Consider the following 23,626-nt stretch of genomic DNA (forward strand, 5'->3'; position numbering starts at 1 on the left):
GTAGTGCATAGTTTGGTTAATGTTGTGAAGTGAATAGGTTATTCAACTTGTGAACATGTTAACATTTGGACTTGGAAATGTTAATGTTGTGACCAGGGTATGTTAAGGTTGTGACCAGGTAATGTTGTGACCAGGTAATGTTAAGGTTGTGACCAGGTAATGTTAAGGTTGTGACCAGGGTATGTTAAGGTTGTGACCAAGGTATGTTAAGGTTGTGACCAAGGTATGTTAAGGTTGTGACCAGGTTATGTTAAGGTTGTGGCAATGTTGTGTCCAGGTTAAGTTTGAGACCAGGTTATCTTAAGGTTGTGGCAATGTTGTGACCAGGTTAGAGGCATGTCAGAGCAGCTCACAGATCACTGCACCTGTACATAGCCCATCTGTAAACAGCCCATCTATTTACCTACCTCGTCCCCATACTGTATTTATTTTTCTCCTTTGCTCCCCAGTATCTCTACTTGCACATTAATCTTCTGCACATCTACCATTCCAGTGTTTAATTGCTATATTGTAATTACTTCGCCACCATGGCCTATGTATCGCCTTAACTCCCTTATCTCACCTCATTTCCACACACTGTATATAGACTTTTTCTACTGTATTATTGATTGTGTATTCCATGTGTAACTCTGTTGTTGTTTGTGTCACACTGCTTTGCTTTATCTTGGCCAGGTCGCAGTTGTAAATGAGAACTTGTTCTCAACTGGCCTACCTGGTTAAATAAAAGGTGAAATAAAACAGTTTAAAAAATGACTGGACTATTCTGGCTGCCTGGTGGCAGGATGCGTATATACAGCCATTGTAGGACCTTCCACTTCTGAGACAGTTTGATGTCAATTCCTATAAGCTTTGAACTTGAACTCTGTCATGAATCCATCCTGTCTTCTGTTGTGTTACAGTTAAAGACATCCCTGGGTAAAGGTAGAGCGTTTCTCCGCTATTCTCTGGTCCATCAGCGTCTGGCTGATACCCTACAACAGTGTCTACTCAACCACAAGGTTACCAGGTACACACACATACCGCACGGACACACACACACACACCGCACGGACACACACATCTGGCTTCCTTGCCCAGCTGGATAAAAAGGAGACCCAGTACAGTGTATTGAAGCAGTATATGTCCAATATACCACAGCTAAGGGCTGTTCTCTGCTCGACGCTACGCGGAGTACCTGCATAAAGCCCTTAGCCGTGGCTATTATAAACTGGTTACCAACGTAATTAGAGCAGTAATACCCGTGGTATACGGTCTGATATACCATGGCTGTCAGCCAATCAGCATTCAGGGCTCGAACCACCCAGTTTATTATTGTATATAAAGTATTTTATAACTGTGATGTTTCCCTTCCTCTGTTCAGTTTTACTTCCTTAATGTCACTGTAGTCTGTCTTCCTGTCTCATATCCCACCAAAGCCAAATGTCATCCCTTTTGTCAGTCTCTTTTCTAATAGCGTGTGTGTGTGTGCGTGTGTCCGTTCCAGTGAGTGGTACTTTGCTCGCAGTCCCTTCCTGAAGTCTCACCTCAGCAGTGACATCATCAGTCACCTGTACGTTCTCAACAAGGTCCAGTTTGACGTGGCATCCAGAGGTCACGACCTCGATGCTGATTGGCCCACATTCGCCAGGTAATACGCTTTTGTTTACCATTAATAGGAGTGGTCAGTAATCACCCCACGGTATCTCCTGGTGATCACTTCCTGGTTTCCATAGAATGGTACCATATAAAGGTACCTCAAAACATCTAATCCAATCACATTGTATTTGTCATATGTGCCGAATAAAACAGGTGTAGGGAGACCTTACCGTGAAATGCTTACTTACAGGTGTCGTGTCGCGACGACCATTAAATGTGAAGACTTATTTATATCAAGTCAGTTCTGTGATTAAACTATTCATGTGAACATTAATTAACTAGGAAGTCGGGTCACCACGGAGAATGTTGAGATTTACAGAGTTTATAATTTTCCGAATGAAACTCTTCAGATATTTTAATAGCTGATCGTTTAGTCTCATTGTTATTATTACCTCATCAGTTCTCATTACTGAACGTTGCAAACCCTTGAATATCTGCACGAACCCTAGCCTAAATCATGAATCAGCAATACAAATTGGCTTAATTATTTATTTACTAACCAACTAAATAATCACACAGAATTACATAACAAATGGTAGATATTTGGGTTACTAAATGATACAACGAAAAAGTGTGTGGATAAAGTCGATATGACGGATTGGTAGACAAAGGAAACGGGTGGGGAAAGAGCGGGAAAGACAAAATGGATTAACACAGTGGATAATTGTACTCATTGACATGCTAATACTTTGCACATGAACGGACGCTCATTCTGAAAGAAATTACAGTGTACATATTTACGCCTGTATGTCGTTGTTGTCTCTCTGTTGAAAACACTTGATCGTCCTGTAGAGTTCATCAGAGTCTCTCTGGTCTAACTTTCCCAGAAGTCACAATGTCTTTCGTGGTTGTAGGTGGTTAGAATGGGTACTTCAGAGTTCCATTCAGAAATGTTCTCATAGAATAGATGCGTCGGTGGTTGTCTGTATTCTCATTCTAGACTTATGTAATTTCTAGCTGCGGACTAGTAATTATAGATCTAAGATTTGATCTTATTCTGTAGTGATCGACAGTCTCAGAGTTTAACCATTTCCAGCTGTGTTGCCAAAACTACAGCTGTATGGTCTAATGGTCAATAGAATTGTAGTCATTCCAACGTGGGCACTCTGTCCCGGCGTTCTGACTTAATGTAGATTTTGTAAGAAGTGGGTTTTATACTCTGGAAAAAAGGGTGGTTCTTTGACGCGTAATGTGATGTCTGGGCTAACGGGGGTGTGGCCACTGACTAGTTAATCTTTATATGAAAATTCATACTATCATTTAGAAACTTAATATCACATCTTTTCACAGATAGTTTCATGTTTAATCACATTCGTTTCACATTTAGATGTAAACTGCTGGTAAATGTACCCCTTAAGAGATAGAGTTATGTCTGTTTCCTGTCCCTCATGATGTCACCAAATGAAACAGATTTTGAGTGCTAAGGGTCTGTAGTCATTTAGGCAGGTTGCCTTTGTGTTCTTGGGCACAGGGACTACAGTGGTCTGCTTGAAGCATGTTGGTATTACAGACTCATTCAGGGACATGTTGAAAATGTCAGTGAAGACACCTGCCAGTTGGTCAGCACATCCCCGGAGCAGGGTAGCCTAATGGTTAGAGCGTTGGACTAGTAACCGGAAGGTTGCAAGTTCAAACCCCCGAGCTGACAAGGTACAAATCTGTCGTTCTGCCCCTGAACAGGCAGTTAACCCATTGTTCCTAGGCCGTCATTGAAAATAAGAATTTGTTCTTATCTGACTTGCCTAGTTAAATAAAGGTAAAATAAAAAATAAGTCCTGGTAGTCCGTCTGGCCCCGCATCCTGTGAGCTAAATCACTTAAATCACCTGTTTAAACGTCTTACTCACGTCGGCTACGGAGTGCGTCATCCCACAGTCGTCCGGAACAGCTGATGGTCTCATGCATGCCTCAGTGTTACTTGCCTCGAAGCAAGCATAGAAGTGATTTAGCTTGTCTGGTAGGCTCCTGTCACTGGGTAGCTCGCGGCTTCCCTTTGTAGTCTGTAATAGTTTTGCAGGCCCTGCCACATCCGACGAGCGTCGGAGCCGGTGTAGTATGATTCAATCTTAGCCCTGTATTGACGCTTTGCCTGTTTGATGGTTCGTCGCAGGGCATAGCGGGATTTCTTGTAAGCTTCCAGGTTAGAGTCCCGCACCTTGAAAGCGGCAGCTCTACCCTTTAGCTCAGTGCAAATGTTGCCTGTAATCCATGGCTTCTGGTTGGGGTACAGTGGGGCAATAAAGTATTTAGTCAGCCACCAATTGTGCAAGTTCTCCCACTTAAAAAGATGAGAGAGGCCTGTAATTTTCATCATAGGTACACTTGAGGAAAAAAAATCCCGAAAATCACATTGTAGGATTTTTAGTGAATGTATTTGCAAATTGTTGGAATTTGGTCACCTACAAACAAGATTTCTGGCTCTCACAGACCTGTAACTTCTTCTTTAAGAGGCTCCTCTGTCCTCCACTCGTTACCTGTATTAATAGCACCTGTTTGAACTTGTTATCAGTATAAAAGACACCTGTCCACAACCTCAAACAGTCACACTCCAAACTCCACTATGGCCAAGACCAAAGAGCTGTCAAAGGACACCAGAAACAAAATTGTAGACCTGCAGCAGGCTGGGAAGACTGAATCTGCAATAGGTAAGCAGCTTGGTTTGAAGAAATCAACTGGGGGAGCAAGTATTAGGAAATGGAAGACATACAAGACCACTGATAATCTCCCTCGATCTGGGGCTCCACGCAAGATCTCACCCCGTGGGGTCAAAATGATCACAAGAACGGTGAGCAAAAATCCCAGAACCACACGGGGGGGACCTAGTGAATGACCTGCAGAGAGCTGGGACCAAAGTAACAAAGCCTACCATCAGTAACACACTACACCGCCAGGGACTCAAATCCTGCAGTGCCAGACATGTCCCCCTGCTTAAGCCAGAACATGTCCAGGCCCGTCTGAAGTTTGCTAGAGAGCACTTGGATGATCCAGAAGAAGATTGGGAGAATGTCATATGGTCAGATGAAACCAAAATATAACTTTTTGGTAAAAACTCAACTCGTCGTGTTTGGAGGACAAAGAATGCTGAGTTGCATCCAAAGAACACCATACCTACTGTGAAGCATGGGGGTGGAAACATCATGCTTTGGGGCTGTTTTTCTGCAAAGGGACCAGGACGACGGATCCGTGTAAATTAAAGAATGAATGGGGCCATGTATCGTGAGATTTTGAGTGAAAACCTCCTTCCATCAGCAAGGGCATTGAAGATGAAACGTGGCTGGGTCTTTCAGCATGACAATGATCCCAAACACACCGCCCGGGCAACGAAGGAGTGGCTTCGTAAGAAGCATTTCAATGTCCTGGAGTGGCCTAGCCAGTCTCCAGATCTCAACCCCATAGAAAATCTTTGGAGGGAGTTGAAAGTCCGTGTTGCCCAGCAACAGCAGGAGGAATAGGCCAAAATACCAGCAACAGTGTGTGAAAACCTTGTGAAGACTTACAGAAAACGTTTGACCTCTGTCATTGCCAACAAAGGGTATATAACAAAGTATTGAGATAAACTTTTGTTGTTATTGACCAAATACTTATTTTCCACCATAATTTGCAAATAAATTCATTAAAAATCCTACAATGTGATTTTCGGGAATTTTTTTCTCTCAATTGTCTGTCATAGTTGAAGTGTACCTATGATGAAAATTACAGGCCTCTCATCTTTTTAAGTGGGAGAACTTGCACAATTGGTGGCTGACTAAATACTTTTTTGCCCCACTGTACATGTCATGACATTGGCCTGTGGGTAAGGTTTATGACCCCCCATAAATAACTTTCTCCCCTCTCTCTCTTGACTCTACTGAAGGACTCTTGAAGAGCCTTTGTTAAACATAGAGAGTCGGGGAACATCAAAGGTTGGGGGGAAAGGAACCATATTTCGGTAATCCAACCAGTTGAAAATATGCGTTTGTACTAAATTAATATGATGTCAGTTCTGTTGTCATCTGACATTCTTATTAATGATAGGATGACATAAGCTGTATCCTGGAAAGTCTACACATTATAGTTATCAGATTCACATGGAATTGTTGTGCAATTTAAATTTTTAAATATGAAACTATTTGTGAAATGGAATTTTAGCTTCCAAATGAGAGAATTGGGTTTTCATAAGGGTAAAGCTCTGCTCACTCAGTGGCTCGCCTATGTGAAGAGACATTGGTTGTAAACTATGAAACATGCCCTCTCTCCTATCACTATATAAAGCCCTAGACGAAAAAGTAACCTCCTGTTGTGAGGACGACAGTCGCACATTAAAATGACTAACATGTCAACTCCAGAACTAAGCCAACCTCAGCGTGAGCTTGGACAGTGAATGGTATGAACTTTGAAGTCTTATTCGCTAAAGAAGTGAGACATCCCAGCCGTTGAGTTAGCAAAAACAGCTGTAAACGTGGGCTAGGAAAGGACAAACAAAGTATCCAGTCTAACTCACAATGAAGATACTACAACGTATTCTGTTTACCACCAGAGACATTCTTCCGAGGACAGGAAGATCTCTGTTGGCCAACACGTTCATCTATGACCAACCTCCCGAAGCGCAGCTCAGAGTAAATATTTATTGCATTTTCCTTTTCCAAATGGGCAGTAATTTAGAATGCATAAGATACTGTATTTACGATAGCATGGCTTCTCCCTTTGTTCCTCAGTCTTCCCACTCTTTCACTCAAACCCAACCCCCTTTTCTTTGTGTAACCAGCTGTCATATCTGCTCCGTCCACTAGGGACGTTTTCCTTTATGACATAATTTGTAATCAATGTATGATCCATTCTGTGTATATGTAATTCTGTGTGATTAGTTAGGTATTTAGTAAATAGATAATTAAACCCAATTTTGTATTGCTGATTCAACTTGTTAGCCAGGGTTCGTGAAGATAACCAAGAATTCTAGGACTTCAGATGAGACTGAAATAAGGTGACGATTAATATTGACTACTATTGATGTAAAAGATTACTGGGTCTGTAAGAGTTTGTTCGGAAGATAACAGCTCTATAAACATTCTTTCGTGGTTCCCTGACTTTCTATTTAATTACATTTACATGATTAGCTCGATCAGGTAATATTAATTACAGAGAAAGGATTTTATAGAATAGCATGTCATATCACTTAATCCGACATAGCCAAAGACATGACAATGACTATAGTTCACTCTGTTGTGTCTGTAAATCTAGGAGGACTCTGGGGTCTAACTCCGCCCACCTCTGGAAACCTCCCAGTCGCTGTTCCAGTGTCAACAGCCTGGTCAGCTACTCAGGGGTACGTACTGATTGATTAATCAATTGATTGTTTTACTGACTGACTGATGGTCTCTCTAGTTGCAGGAGTTCAAAGCTCAAGAATACGGTTCCAGTTTGCTGGCTGACCCGGGGGAGGAGTTAGGGGAGCTGGGGGAGGAGCTACTTGGAGTCTCCACACCCTGCACTGCCGCAGACGACCTACGCATCCTGGTTGACCATTCAGAGCGCAGACAGAAGGAGCTGCTGCACCAATCAGAGGCGAGACAGGCTAAATTGCTACAGCGAATCAGAGAGCTAGACCAGGAGGCAGAGGGGCTGAGGAACGAGGTCAGAGAGCTGCAGGGGAAGCTATTGGCTCACAACCAGGAAGCTGTGACAGCCAACCTCAGCAACATGGATCTGTTGTCTAAACTAGACAGCCAGGTACCAAACGTTTGTCTTCTACTAGGACATGGGCCATTATTAATACATTTCTGCTGTGTGGAACCTAGTATTTCATGTCACTAAAGAAAAGTGTAAAAAGTGAATGTTACTTTGATATTGATTGATGTGCAGGAGAAGGAGAGGGACTCAACGCTACAACAGACCCAGGTTCTGCAGGAGAAGGAGAGGGACTCAATGCTACAACAGACCCAGGTTGTGCAGGAGGGAGAGGAGAGGGACTCAACGCTACAACAGACCCAGGTTCAGCAGGAGAAGGAGAGGGACTCAACGCTACAACAGACCCAGGTTCTGCAGGAGAAGGAGAGGGACTCAACGCTACAACAGACCCAGGTTCTGCAAGAGGGAGAGGAGAGGGACTCAACGCTACAACAGACCCAGGTTCTGCAGGAGGGAGAGGAGAGGGACTCAACGCTACAACAGACCCAGGTTCTGCAGGAGAAGGAGAGGGACTCAACGCTACAACAGACCCAGGTTCTGCAGGAGGGAGAGGAGAGGGACGCAGCGCTACAACAGACCCAGGTTCTGCAGGAGAAGGAGAGGGACTCAACGCTACAACAGACCCAGGTTCTGCAGGAGGGAGAGGAGAGGGACTCAACGCTACAACAGACCCAGGTTCTGCAGGAGGGAGAGGAGAGGGACGCAGCGCTACAACAGACCCAGGTTCTGCAGGAGAAGGAGAGGGACTCAATGCTACAACAGACCCAGGTTCTGCAGGAGAAGGAGAGGGACTCAACGCTACAACAGACCCAGGTTCTGCAGGAGAAGGAGAGGGACTCAACGCTACAACAGACCCAGGTTCTGCAGGAGAAGGAGAGGGACTCAACGCTACAACAGACCCAGGTTCTGCAGGAGGGAGAGGAGAGGGACTCGACGCTACAACAGACCCAGGTTCTGCAGGAGGGAGAGGAGAGGGACTCAACGCTACAACAGACCCAGGTTCTGCAGGAGGGAGAGGAGAGGGACTCAACGCTACAACAGACCCAGGTTCTGCAGGAGGGAGAGGAGAGGGACTCAACGCTACAACAGACCCAGGTTCTGCAGGAGAAGGAGGGGGACTCAACGCTACAACAGACCCAGGTTCTGCAGGAGAAGGAGAGGGACTCAACGCTACAACAGACCCAGGTTCTGCAGGAGAAGGAGAGGGACTCAACGCTACAACAGACCCAGGTTCTGCAGGAGAAGGAGAGGGACTCAACGCTACAACAGACCCAGGTTCTGCAGGAGGGAGAGGAGAGGGACTCAACGCTACAACAGACCCAGGTTCTGCAGGAGGGAGAGGAGAGGGACTCAACGCTACAACAGACCCAGGTTCTGCAGGAGGGTGAGGAGAGGGACGCAGCGCTACAACAGACCCAGGTTCTGCAGGAGGGAGAGGAGAGGGACTCAATGCTACAACAGACCCAGGTTCTGCAGGAGGGAGAGGAGAGAGACTCAACGCTACAACAGACCCAGGTTCTGCAGGAGGGAGAGGAGAGAGACTCAATGCTACAACAGACCCAGGTTCTGCAGGAGGGAGAGGAGAGGGACGCAGCGCTACAACAGACCCAGGTTCTGCAGGAGGGAGAGGAGAGGGACGCAGCGCTACAACAGACCCAGGTTCTGCAGGAGGAGGAGAGGGAGGTGCAGGAGAAGAGGGAGATGCAGGAGGAGAAGGAGGGAGAGGATAGGAAGGTGCAGGAGAAGAGAGAGATGCAGGAGGAGAAGGAGGGAGAGGACAGGAAGGAGAAGATGGAGGTGCAGGAGGAGAGGGAGGTGCAGGAGTGGAAGGCGATGGAGAAGCAGCTTCAGGAGTTGAGGAAGGAGCTGAGGTCCAGGGACAGAGAACTGACAGAGAGTAGAGAAAAGAGCAGACAATTGGAGGAGGAGAACACTGACAGACTGACTGGGGCGGGGCAGGAGAGAGAGAAGGGAGAGATGGATGGAGAGAAGGAGAAGCTAGGGACAGAGAAAGAGACTGCAGAGTGTTCTCATAGTAATCTACATAAGGCTGGTTCTGCAGAGGGACTGTCTATGGAGAAGAACCAGCATCTTTCCTCTAAATCTGAGCCCCAGACGCAGGACCTCTCCCCCTGTCCCCAGACCCTGCAGCTCCTCCACCCGGCTGTGTTGGTGGCCCAGCTGCAGCGGAGCCAGAGGGAAGTGCTACGGCTGCAGACGGAGGTTGTGGAGCTGAGAGCCCGGCTGCAGCTGGGAGCAGAGCTGCAGATAAGGAGTCAGGTGGAGGGGCTCTACAGACAGCAGGTAGAGGAGCTGCTGCTGGCCCAGGAGAGGGAGGAGGCTCTGGGGCAGGAGCAGCGCCGCAAGGCTCAGGCTTCACAAGGCCTAGTCTGCTGGCCTCCGCCAGGGAGGAACTCCACAGCCTGAAGACACGCTACGAGGGTCTAGCCTTGGAGCATGGAGACATCCGGGAGGCCCTGGACCACGCCAACAGAGAGACAGCAGAGCTCAGGGTCCACATGTGCAGGCTCACTGCCCAGAATGAGGAAGCGCGAGAGCGATGGGAGGCGCTGTCCAACAGGTTTCAGGAGGAGCTGAACACCAGCATGACCTCTCTGCAGCAGGAAAACCTCGGCCTGCAGGAGCAGCTGCTGAAGGAGCGGGAGGAGAAGGGGAGGCTGGGGAAAGAAGAGCAAGGAAAGGTCAGGGCTCAGAAGGAGGCACAGCAGGAGGAGATCCAGGCGCTCCGCTATCAGCTCAGCAACCAGACCATAAACCACCAGACACAGTTACAGGTCAGTACATAACTACAGACACAGTTACAGGCCAGTACTGAACCACAGACGGCGGCACAGACCAGTGCTGAAACAGACACGGACACGGGTCAGTACTGAACCACCGACACAGTTACAGATCAGTACTGAGTCACCAGACACAACTACAGGTCAGTACTGAACCACAGTAGTTACAGGTCAGTACAGTGCTACATACAGTCACAGGTCAGTACAGTGCTACATACAGTCACAGGTCAGTACAGTGCTACATACAGTCACAGGTCAGTACAGTGCTACATACAGTCACAGGTCAGTACTGAACTACATGTACAGGTACTGTTTGTGATCTAATGCACAGTGTTCTAGTTAGAGGTTGTCTATCTACCCCAGGTTCTGTCTGAAGAGCTGAAGACTGTGAGGTCTGAAGTAGAGGTGGAACAGGAGAATAATTTATACCTGAAGACCAAACTGGAGGAGATGGAGGTCAGGCACAAACACACACACACATTTTTTTCATCTTCTCACTCCTTCTTAACCTCGACCCTCCAAGACCTTCTAACAACTGAACACGTTGTTTTTGTTGTGCAGAGTGAGAAGCAGGACTACCATCAACCTCTAGAGGACAACACCAGTTGGATCGCCACATCACAGAAGCAACAGAGAGAGGAGGAGATGCAACACAACCTCACCAGGTGACTTTGTTGTTAAATATATACCTGATTCAGGAAGCTAGGTGAATGTTGACACGACAACCATTTGAATGTAATCTTTTTTTAAAATTTTAATCAAAATGTTTGTCAGAAATGCCTTCTGGAACATGTGAACTTTCATGCTTAATAATAACAAACTGGTGTTATATCCTTAAATATGAGTAAAATGGTTCAATTACGAGCCTAGTTGGTTTAGCCATGGAAAAAGTCAGGAACCTTCCCACTAGCCATGATTGGCTGAGATAATTAATGGGCTGGACATGCCGGGAGATGAGTTCGGATTGGTCTGCCATATAGCACACTTCTGTTTTGTCCCTTGTATATACCGTATATTTTTAGTTTTTTACATACTTTTTTCTTCACCATATCTCTTCTGCTGGCAACCCGCCTCACCCTATTTTTCCTAAAAATTTATTTTGAACCCTCTAACTATTAACCACCAGCATATAGCACCTTCTGTTTGCTCACACATTGCATTGTATATGACTCCCCTTTGTTTTCACTGTGTTATATGTTAATTTGTTTATTCCATGGTAACTCTGTGTTGTCTGCTCACACTGCTATGCTTTATCTTGGCCGCAGCTTTAAAAACCTGGTTAAATAAAGCTATTTAGTCATTGAAATAAATAAAAAAATATATTGTAATCCTGTTAGCTTTAAAAACAATATAGAATTGCATAAGTGTTGCTCTCCACTTTCTGGAAGACCGAGTTTTGAAATCAGTGGAATTAGAGTATGATAGCTAAGGAGATGGAGGAAACACCTGTCTCTGGATTACATCTTCAAACTAAGGGAAAGGTTGGCATCTGTGACAGGGAGAAACGCCCAACCATGATGTATATGGATAAGATAGTCTAGCTAGCTACATTTTCAGATATTACACGGTCATGGGAATTTGACAGGGACAGGGAGAACTAACATTATTAATCAGATATCGTAAAACAGGGTAGAGTTTAATTAGTTATAGTTCTATTTAAATGTAGATATTGTTTAGTCATTATTCATAAAATTCCTAACATACACGTTTCTAATTTTGACAAAGTCGTCTTCATTTCAAGTTAAAGTTAGCTAACATTGAACCTGGTTGGTTAGCTACCTGCAGGGCTAGCTAGCTACATGTCTTAACAAAAGACTCCAATATGCAAGTAACGGGAGCGTTCATAAATTCTGTCTGGCCGTCTGTCTGGCCGTCTGTCTGGCCATCTCTGGCCAACTCTCGTCCGAGTGTGCCAGAGAGCTCAGAATAACTGATGAATTTACGAACACTCAACACCCGTTGAATATAGCCGGTGTCAGTAAACGTCGGCCAAAAAAAGCGTAATTAAATTGTTGTCAGCAGCACAGTTACAGTCACCAACGCTCTGGATAACATGAAAACAGCCTAACCAGCTCTGCTAGGGCGAGTAAAATGGTCAGAGTGGGGTGTTCTCTCATTTGTGTCTGGAAGTAGCTAGCCCAATGTTAGCCAGATAGCTTGGGTGCTTGACTGCCGTTGTGAGGTCAGAATACCCAACTCCTCGAACAGAGTGCGCTCTAAATTTACCCAACGGACAATCTGACAGCACAGTTACAGTCACCAACACTCTGGATAACATAACAGCCTAACCAGCTCGGCGAGTAATGTTCAGTTAGCTGTTCTCTCATTTGTGTCTGGAAGTAGCTAGCAAGTTAGCTTGGGTGCTTGACTGCTGTTAGCGAATAATATGAATTTACGAACACTCTGAATATAGCCGGTGTCTGTCGTAATTAAAATTGTTGTCAGCAGCACAGTTACAGTCACCAACGTCTGTAACATGAAAACAGCCAGCTCTGCTGGCGAGTAAAAATGGTCAGAATTTGTGTCTTAGGCCCAATGTTAGCCAGATAGCTTGGGTGCTTGACAGACTCGTATCTTGGCTAAACCGTTAAAGAGATGGGTGGGGCTAAAGCTTAAGAGGGTGGGAACGATGCTGAATGAGTGTAGACTAAGAAGGGCACTCCACTAGGTACCAAAACATTCAAAGGCCATTTTTCTCAAAAATGCGGTTACAAGTTGATCAACTTTCAAAGCGGAAATACTTTCCCATTGCTTCCTCAAATGTGGTGTATGATATACCAATTTTGTAGCTCTGAGTCTCTACTTTTATCCAATAAAAAAAAAAAAAAAAATTTAAATCACCATTTCAAATTTTGCTACATAAGACTGAATCAAGGCGGTCGGTCACACGTGAGTCTTTACCTTTCTGTCATATGTATTATATCTATGTCTCTGTGGAGAGCCTGGTTGTGTCTCAGTGGTCCTGTGAGGAGCTGAGGGAGGGACTACGGAAAGCCTGTCAGGACAAACAGAGCTATGAGCTCCGGACCTCAGCTGAACTGGATGACCTCTACCGCACCAAAATCAATCTGGAGGAAAGACTCATAGAACTCATCAGGTAATCAAATCGGTCAACAAATCAGTCAGTTGATTTGCTGATCAATTGACCTCGATTTATCGATCAATAATGATTTGTAACTGGTGTGTGGGCGCCCCCTGTGTGCTTGTGTGCCAGAGAGCGCTGCTGCCCAGACTGCTACAGCCAGTACACAGCCGGCTGTGGTAGAGCCCCATCCTCAAGAAGATACCTCTATTGTGTGTGTGTGTGTTTCTCCCATTCTTCTCTGCAGATCCTCTCAAACTCTGTCAGGTTGGGTGGGGAGCGTTGCTGCACAGCTATTTTCAGGTCTCTCCAGAGATGTTTGATCAGGTTCAAGTCCGGGCTCTGGCTGGGCCACTCAAGGACATTCCGAGACTTGTCCCGAAGCCACTCCCGCGTTGTCTTGGCTGTGTGTTTAGGGTTGTTGTCCTGTTGGAAGGTGAACCTTCGCCCCAGTCTAAGGTCCTGAGGCTCTGGGGCAGGTTTTCATCAAGGACCTCTGTACTTTGCTCAGTTCATCTTAGCCTCGATCCTGACTAGTCTCCCAGTCCCTGCCGCTGAATAACATCCCCACAGCATGATGCTGCCACCACCTTGCTTCACCGTATGGATGGTGCCAGGTTTCCTCAAGACATGATGCTTGACATTCAGGCCAAAGAGTTTAATCTTGGTTTCATCAGACCAGAGAATCTGGTTTCTTTAGGTGCCTTTTGTAAAACTCCAAGCGGGCTGTCATGTGCCTTTTAGGCCTGATTGGTGGAGTGCTGCAGAGATGGTTGTCCTTCTGAAAGGTTCTCCCATCCCCACAGAGGAAATCTGGAGCTTTGTCAGAGTTACCATCAGGTTCTTGGTCACCTCCCTGACCAAGGCCCTTCTCCCCCGATTGCTCAGTTTAGCCGGGCGGCCATCTCTAGGAAGAGTCTTGGTGGTTCCAAACTTCTGCCATTTAAGAATGATGGAGAATGTGCACTGTGTTCTTGGGGAACTCCAGATCTGTGCCTCGACACAATCCTGTCTCGGATTTGTGCCTCAGAGCTCTACGGACAATTCCGTTGACCTCATGGCTTGGATTTTGTTCTGACATGTACTGTCATCTGTGGGACCTTATATAGACAGGTGTGTGCCTTTACAAATCATGTCCAATCAATTGAATTTACCACAGCTGGACTCCATCCAATCAAGTTGTAGAAACATCTCAAGGATGATCAATGGAAACAGGATGCACCTGAGCTGTGTCGAGTCTCATAGCAAAAGGTCTTATAAATAAGATATTTCTGGAAATGGTTTTATTGAATCCATTTTAGAATAAGGCTGTAAAGTAACAAAATGTGGAGAAAGTCAAGGGGTCTGAATTCTTTCCGAAGGCACTTTAAAACTTCTTGACGCTACCCATCCCTTAAGCAGGATAATTGTCATCAGCAACCGCTGAATAGCATAGCACCTCAGTCAAATAATATTACAAAAAATATTCATATTCATGAATTCACAAGTGCAAAACACAGCTTAGCCTTTTGTTAATCCACCTGTCGTCTCAGACTTTGAAATGATGCTTTACAGCGAAAGCAATCCAAGCGTTTGTGTAAGTTTATCGATCGCATGACAAAACATTAAGTACACTTAACATCAGGTAGCTTGGTCATGAAAATCAGAAAAAAAAATCTAATTAATTGTTCACCTTTTGATGATCTTCGGATGTTTTCACTCATGAGACTCCCAGTTACACAACAAATGTTTCTTTTGTTCCATAAAGATTATTTTTATATCCAAAATACCTCCGTTTGTTTGGTGCATTATGTTCAGAAATCCACAGGAAAGAGCGGTCATGACAACGCAGACAAATTCCAAATAATATCCGTAATAACTTTTTTTATAATTGTAACGGATTTCCTCCTCTTCGTCTGAAGAGCAGCTTTGTTCATGATGATTTTTAATTCAAACTCAGAACACTAAACAGAAAATAACAATGTGAATTTACAAAACCGAAACAGTACCGTGTGGCCAAAACACTCACACGGAAACAAGCACCCACCAACCAAAAGCGGGTGCTTGAAACCCAGGCTACCTAAGTATGATTCTTAATCAGAGACAACTAATGACACCTGCCTCTGATTGAGAACCATACTAGGCCGAACACAAAAACAAACATAGAAAAACAAACATAGACTGCCCACCCCAACTCACACCCTGACCATACTAAAACAAAGAATAAGATAACAGAACTATGGTCAGAACGTGACAATAATCCATCCTCAGGTTGTTTTTAAAATATATAATCGATAATATATCAACTGCAAATGTCTTTCACAGTAGGAGAGGGGAAAACAATACCTATCCAAAGTCTGTTGCGCGAGCAAAACTCATGTGACCACTTGACTCGATGTTATCGTTCTGGCTCATTTTTCAAAATAAAAGCCTAAAACTATGTCTGAAGACAGTTGACACCTTGAGGAAGTAATAGGAAAAGGAATCTGGTTGATATCCCTTTAAATGGAGCAATTGGAGGCTATGGAACATGGAGTTTTCAAAATAGAAGCCACTTCCTGGTTTGATTTTTCTCAGGGTTTCGCCTGCAATATCAATTCTGTTATACTCACAGACAATATTTTGACAGTTTTGGAAACTTTAGAGTGTTTTCTATCCTAATCTGTCAATTATATGCATATTCTAGCATCTGGTCCTGAGAAATAGGCCGTTTACTTTGGGAACGTTCATTTTCCAAACATAAAAATAGTACCCCCTAGCTTCAAGAGGTTTTAAGACCCCTCTGTGGCAAGGTGAGACTCTCACGAATACGTACATGTTGGTTGTTTTGCTCTATGATCCCCACCAGCCTCACACGACTCGTCTGAAGTTCCCCTGTACTTGTTGAAAACATTTATGGAAGTATAGATGGAGGCTGTTTAGTACCAAAAATAAGGGGTTAAATAATGTAAAAAATATACATGTTTCCTGATCTTTCTTATATCTCTCAGACACTTCAGAACAAACTTCCTTCAGATTTTTGGAGGAGGCTATATGTTATTCAATGTGTTTCTATGGGCTAATAGCAGTAAGGACTATCTGTTATTCAATGTGTTTCTATGGGCTAATAGCAGTAAGGACTATCTGTTATTCAATGTGTTTCTAATAGCAGTAAGGACTATCTGTTATTCAATGTGTTTCTAATAGCAGTAAGGACTATCTGTTATGCAATGCGTTTTTTCCTCAAACACATATATATATATATATTTTTTTTTATACTAAAAGGGGTCTTAAAATTCAAACTCAACTTGCTAAATGATCCTTGGTATAAAACAATCGTATATAGCTTAGTAGAACCCCCCCGGCTTAGACTGTTCTGGGTGAAGCTACTTTACTAACCAGAGATGAGACTGCTCTAGCAGGAGGGAAGGGGCCTGTGAGCCATGGGGAGCAGAGACGAGAGACAACCAACCAAGTTGACTTACACTATAGTACACAAATACACTACATGGCCAAAAGTATGTGGACAACTGCTCGTCCAACATCTCATTCCAAAATCATGGGCATTAATATGGAGTTGGTCCCCCTTTTGCTGCTATAACAGCCTCCACTCTTCTGGGAAGGCTTTCCACTAGATGTTGGAACATTGTTGTGGGGACTTGCTTCCATTCAGCCACAAGAGTATTAGTGAGGTTGGACATTGATGTTGGGCGATTAGGCCTGGCTCGCAGTCGGCGTTCCAATTCATCCCAAATGTGTTAGATGGGGTTGAGGTCAGGGCTCTGTGCAGCCCAGTCAAGTTATTCCACACCGATCTCGACAAACCATTTCTGTGTGGACCTCGCTTTGTGCACGGGGGCAGTGTCATTCTGAAACAGGAAAGGGCCTTCCCAAGTTGGAAGCACAGAATCTGTTTTTCATGGTTCAGACCCCTTCATCTAGAATATCATTGTATGCTGTATCATTAACATTTCCCTTCACTGGAACTAAGGGGTCTGAACCATGAAAAACAGCCCCAGACCATTATTCATCCTCCACCAAACTTTACAGTTGGCACTATGCATTGGGGCTAGTAGCGTTCTCCTGCCAACTGCCAAACCCAGATTAGTCCGTCAGACTGTCAGATGGTGAAGCATGATTCATCACTCCGGAGAACGCATTTCCACTGCTCCAGAGTCCAATGGCAGCCAATGCTCGGCATTGTGTATGATCTTAGGCTTGTGTGCGGCTGCTTGGCCTTGGAAACCCATTTCATGAAGCTCCCGAGAAACAGTTATTGTGCTGACGTTGCTTCCAGAGACTGTTTGGAAGTCAGTAGTGAGTGTTGCAACTGAGGCCTCGGCGGCCCCGTTCTGTGAGCTTGTTTGGCTTACGACTTCACAGCTGAGCCGTTGTTGCTCCTAGATTTTTCCACTTCACAATAACAACACTCACAGTTGACATGGGCAGCTTTAGCAGGGCAGAAATTTGACGAACTGACTTGTTGGAAAGGTGGCACGTTGAAAGTCACTGAGCTCTTCAGTACGGGCCATTCTACTGCCAATGTTTGTTTATGGAGATTGCATGGCTGTGTGCTCGATTTTATACACCTGTCAGCAATGGGTGTGACTGAAAAAGCTGAATCCACTAATTTGGCCATGTAGTGTACCTGCCATAGCGAGGTTATTTATCATCAAATATGATTACGAAGTACTTGTCTTGACTGCATCAAACCGGGAGAAGCTAGTTAAGCTAGCTACCGTTAGCTAGCTAGGCTAACAGAGGCTGCAGTGCATGTTTTCTAATCCTACAGTTCCTGATAACAACAACAACATCAACAACAACTCCATTCAGAATATAAGGTAGCAGACTGCCTGTTGGCTCTTGGTTGTAGCCCATCCTTCTCCTCTAACTTTTAATTCCATTTTCTGTTGATTAGATATCTCCTAACTTTTACCACACGGAGGCTCTATCGCTGTCGCCTACTGCAGCTCTGACTCATGATTGGCCAACACCAAGCTACATGTGCCACTCTCCACTCTCATGAAAAGCAAGAGCAGCAGCATAAACATTTCTCTCTACTGCAGCAGTAGAGACCCATACCCGAGACAATCATATCAGATCCAACTCAGACCTGTGACAATCATATCAGACCCATACCCGAGACAATCATATCAGATCCAACTCAGACCTGTGACAATCATATCAGACCCATACCCGAGACAATCATATCAGATCCAACTCAGACCTGTGACAATCATATCAGACCCATACCCGAGACAATCATATCAGATCCAACTCAGACCTGTGACAATCATATCAGACCCATACCCGAGACAATCATATCAGATCCAACTCAGACCTGTGACAATCATATCAGACCCATACCCGAGACAATCATATCAGATCCAACTCAGACCTGTGACAATCATATCAGACCCATACCCGAGACAATCATATCAGATCCAACTCAGACCTGTGACAATCATATCAGACCCATACCCGAGACAATCATATCAGATCCAACTCAGACCTGTGACAATCATATCAGACCCATACCCGAGACAATCATATCAGATCCAACTCAGACCTGTGACAATCATATCAGACCCATACCCGAGACAATCATATCAGATCCAACTCAGACCTGTGACAATCATATCAGACCCATACGAGACCGAGACAATCATATCAGATCCAACTCAGACCTGTGACAATCATATCAGACCCATACCGAGACAATCATATCAGATCCAACTCAGACCTGTGACAATCATATCAGACCCATACCCGAGACAATCATATCAGATCCAACTCAGACCTGTGACAATCATATCAGACCCATACCCGAGACAATCATATCAGATCCAACTCAGACCTGTGACAATCATATCAGACCCATACCCGAGACAATCATATCAGATCCAACTCAGACCTGTGACAATCATATCAGACCCATACCCGAGACCTGTGACAATCATATCAGATCCAACTCAGACCTGTGACATTCATATCAGACCCATACCCGAGACCTGTGACAATCATATCAGACCCATACCCGAGACCTGTGACAATCATATCAGACCCATACCCGAGACCTGTGACAATCATATCAGACCCATACCCGAGACCTGTGACAATCATATCAGATCCAACTCAGACCTGTGACATTCATATCAGACCCATACCCGAGACCTGTGACAATCATATCAGACCCATACCCGAGACCTGTGACAATCATATCAGACCCATACCCGAGACCTGTGACAATCATATCAGACCCATACCCGAGACCTGTGACAATCATATCAGACCCATACCCGAGACCTGTGACAATCATATCAGACCCATACCCGAGACCTGTGACAATCATATCAGATCCAACTCAGACCTGTGACATTCATATCAGACCCATACCCGAGACCTGTGACAATCATATCAGACCCATACCCGAGACCTGTGACAATCATATCAGACCCATACCCGAGACCTGTGACGATCATATCAGACCCATACCCGAGACCTGTGACAATCATATCAGACCCATACCCGAGACCTGTGACAATCATATCAGACCCATACCCGAGACCTGTGACAATCATATCAGACCCATACCCGAGACCTGTGACAATCATATCAGACCCATACCCGAGACCTGTGACAATCTGATCATACCCATACCAGAGACCTGTGACAATCATATCAGACCCATGCCCGAGACCTGTGAAAATCTGATCATACCCATACCAGGGACCTGTGACAATCATATCAGACCCATACCCGAGACCTGTGACAATCATATCAGACCCATACCCGAGACCTGTGACAACCATATCAGATCCGACTCAGACCAGGTGACAATCATATCAGATCCGACTCAGACCTGTGACATTATTTAGAGTTTTGGACCCAGTCGGGTCCTGGATCGGGTCTGGAGTATTCGGGTACCGGTGGACCCGTGAAGATCCGGCTGTGTGTGTATCGAACTGTGTCTTTCCAGGGAGAAGGATGGATTGTGACAGACGTGGATGCATGCCAGGTGTGCGTGTATTAACCCGTGTGTGAATTAACCCGTGTGGGAATTGAACCGTGTGGGAATTGAACCGCGTGTGAATTGAACCGCGTGTGAATTGAACCGTGTGTGAATTGTGTGTGTATTTCCAGGGAGAAGGATGGATTGTGACAGACGTGGATGCATGCCAGGTGTGCGTGTATTAACCCGTGTGTGAATTAACCCGTGTGGGAATTGAACCGTGTGGGAATTGAACCGTGTGTGAATTGAACCGCGTGTGAATTGAACCGTGTGTGAATTGTGTGTGTATTTCCAGGGAGAAGGATGGATTGTGACAGACGTGGATGCATGCCAGGTGTGCGTGTATTAACCCGTGTGTGAATTAACCCGTGTGGGAATTGAACCGCGTGTTGATTGAACCGTGTGTGAATTGTGTGTGTATTTCCAGGGAGAAGGATGGATTGTGACAGACGTGGATGCATGCCAGGTGTGCGTGTATTAACCCGTGTGTGAATTAACCCGTGTGGGAATTGAACCGCGTGTTGATTGAACCGTGTGTGAATTGTGTGTGTATTTCCAGGGAGAAGGATGGATTGTGACAGACGTGGATGCATGCCAGGTGTGCGTGTATTAACCCGTGTGTGAATTAACCCGTGTGGGAATTGAACCGCGTGTTGATTGAACCGTGTGTGAATTGTGTGTGTATTTCCAGGGAGAAGGATGGATTGTGGCAGAAGTCTGATGCTCTGGAGTTTGAGCAGAAGTTGAGAGCGGAGGAGCAGACAAAGAGAGATACCTGTAGCAATACCTCTCACTGTCTCTCCTGCAGCAGTCCATTCAGCTGGTGGCTTCACAGACATACCTGCAGGTACCTCTCACTGTCTCTCCTGCAGCAGTCCATTCAGCTGGTGTCAGGTACCTCTCACTGTCTCTCCTGCAGCAGTCCATTCAGCTGGTGTCAGGTACCTCTCACTGTCTCTCTGTTCTGACTGTATTCTCAGACTGTGTGGCCATGGGTTCTGCTACTACTGCTGCAGTAACACAGTCAGCCTGATGGAGGGGGGCGCCAGAGAGCGCTGCTGCTCAGTCTGCTACAGCCAGCACAGTGCTGTGGTAGAGCGCCATCCTCAGGAAGACACCTGTACTGCACCACACGCACCCTTCAACCCTCTGCCCCAACCTGGTAAAACCATGCAACCCAGCAACACAGATGAGACCACATACACACTCACTTACACACTCAGATACACACTCACATACACACTCACTTACACACTCAGATACACACTCAGATACACACTCACACTCACATACACACTCACATACACACTCAGATACACACTCACATACACACTCACATACACACTCAGATACACACTCACATACACACTCACTTACACACTCACATACACACTCAGATACACACTCACACTCACATACACACTCACATACACACTCAGATACACACTCACATACACACTCACTTACACACTCAGATACACACTCAGATACACACTCACTTACACACTCACATACACACTCACTTACACACTCACATACACACTCCCATACACACTCAGATACACACTCACTTACACACTCACATACACACTCACTTACACACTCAGATACACACTCAGATACACACTCAGATACACACTCACATACACACTCACATACACACTCACATACACACTCAGATACACACTCTTAAATTAGACGGATGATTCCACAAACATTATTTCACTCTCACTCGTTTCACTTTCAATTTAAGAGCTTTATTGGCATGGGAAACATATGTTTAGTGAAAATAGATAATAAACACTTAGTGAACAATAAAAATGAACAGTAAACATTACACTCCAAAAGAATAAAGGCATTTCAAATGTCATATTATGTCTTTATACGGTGTTGTAACGGCATGCAAAGTTAAACAACCACCCAAGTATAAAAGGGAAAATTAATCAACATAAATATGGGTTGTATTTACAATGGTGTTTGTCTGCCTACGGTGGCCTTTCTCAAAAGCAAGGCTATGCTCACTGAGTCTGTACATAGTCAAAGCTTTCCTTAATTTTGGGTCAGTCACAGTGGTCAGGTATTCTGCCACTGTGTACTCTCTGTTTAGGGACAAATATCATTCTAGTTTGCTCTGTTTTTTTGTTAATTCTTTCCAATGTGTCAAGTAACTATCTTTTTGTTTTCTCATGATTTGGTTGGGTCTAATTGTGTTGCTGTACTGGGGCTCTGTGGGGTCTGTTTGTGAACAGAGCCCCAGGACCAGCTTGCTTAGGGGACTCTTCTCCAGATTCATCTCTCTGTAGACGATGGCTTTGTTATGGTTGTAGAATTTAAAACGGCTCTTTTCTGAATTTTAATAATTAGCGGGTATCTGCCTAATTCTGCTCTGAATCCATTATTTGTTGTTTTACGTTGTACACAGAGGATATTTTTGCAGAATTCTGCGTGCAGAGTCTCAATTTAGTGTTTATCCCATTTTGTGAATTCTTGGTTGGTGAGCGGACCCCAGACCTCACAACCATAAAGGGCAATGGGCTCTATGTCTGAAGTATTTTTTAGCCAGATCCTAATTGGTCTAATGTTATGTTCCTTTTGATCACTCTCTCACTCTCAGACCTGGCTGTGCCAAGGGCAGATGATGGTGCATATGGCATCATAACAGAAGAGGAAGTTAATTATGTTTCCAACAGTGACTCTCTCTCCTTCACTGCCTGCTCTCCTCACACCAACCCCCAGGGGGCAGCAGAGCTGTGAGTACACACACACACACACACATACACATTCAGAACCCTTGCCTGATGCTATTTTTGACACTGCGTTTGTTTGTATGTTTGTTTTGCCCAGCAACGGTGGTGCCAGTACAGCAGAAACCACATCAGAGGACCTACCTGACCAGACTGGAGCTGTTCAGGATGCAGAGATCTGTCTGCTGAGGAGTGGAGAACTCACGTGAGTCAGACCAATATTCACCAAGACCAGAATGACCACCATGGCCAGAATTACAGTACCAGTCAAAAGTTTGGACAAGCCTACTCATTCAAGGTTTTTTTAATATATTTTTTAAAACTATTTTCTACATTCTACAATAATAGTGAAGACCTCAAAATTATGAAATAACACATATGGAATCATGTAGTAACCAAAAAAGTGTTCAACAAAATTCTTAAAAGTAGCCACCCTTTTCCTTGACAACTGCTTTGCACACATTTGGCATACTCTCAACCAGCTTCACCTGGAATGCTTTTCCAACAGTCGTGAAGGAGTTCCCACATATACTGAGCACTTGTTGGCTGTTTTTCCTTCCCTCTGCGGTCCAACTCATCCCAAACCATCTCAATTGGGTTGAGGTTGGGTGATTGTGGAGGTCAGGTCATCTGATGCAGCACTCCATCATTCTCCTTCTTGGTAAAAATAGCCCTTACACAACCTGGAGGTGTGTTGGGTCATTGTTCTGTTGAAAAATAAAGGATAGTCC

At 44.9% G+C, this 23,626-nt stretch overlaps 1 protein-coding gene across 1 annotated transcript in view; it reads left to right on the top strand.

Annotated features, from left to right (window-relative positions):
- The window catches only part of LOC112238074 (FYVE and coiled-coil domain-containing protein 1), a 35,587-nt gene that overhangs the window by 2,204 nt on the left and 9,757 nt on the right, over nucleotides 1–23,626 (top strand). The window contains 14 exon segments of the mRNA XM_042307876.1: nucleotides 900–1,006; nucleotides 1,484–1,627; nucleotides 6,852–6,936; nucleotides 6,996–7,340; nucleotides 7,473–9,614; nucleotides 9,617–10,093; nucleotides 10,463–10,555; nucleotides 10,661–10,764; nucleotides 12,630–12,636; nucleotides 12,922–13,196; nucleotides 20,843–20,998; nucleotides 21,132–21,313; nucleotides 22,766–22,901; nucleotides 22,996–23,100. Of these exon segments, the coding sequence (XP_042163810.1) occupies nucleotides 900–1,006; nucleotides 1,484–1,627; nucleotides 6,852–6,936; nucleotides 6,996–7,340; nucleotides 7,473–9,614; nucleotides 9,617–10,093; nucleotides 10,463–10,555; nucleotides 10,661–10,764; nucleotides 12,630–12,636; nucleotides 12,922–13,196; nucleotides 20,843–20,998; nucleotides 21,132–21,313; nucleotides 22,766–22,901; nucleotides 22,996–23,100 (4,358 nt within the window).

Source organism: Oncorhynchus tshawytscha, linkage group LG28 (assembly GCF_018296145.1).
Source record: "Oncorhynchus tshawytscha isolate Ot180627B linkage group LG28, Otsh_v2.0, whole genome shotgun sequence".
Taxonomy (NCBI): Eukaryota; Metazoa; Chordata; class Actinopteri; order Salmoniformes; family Salmonidae; genus Oncorhynchus; species Oncorhynchus tshawytscha.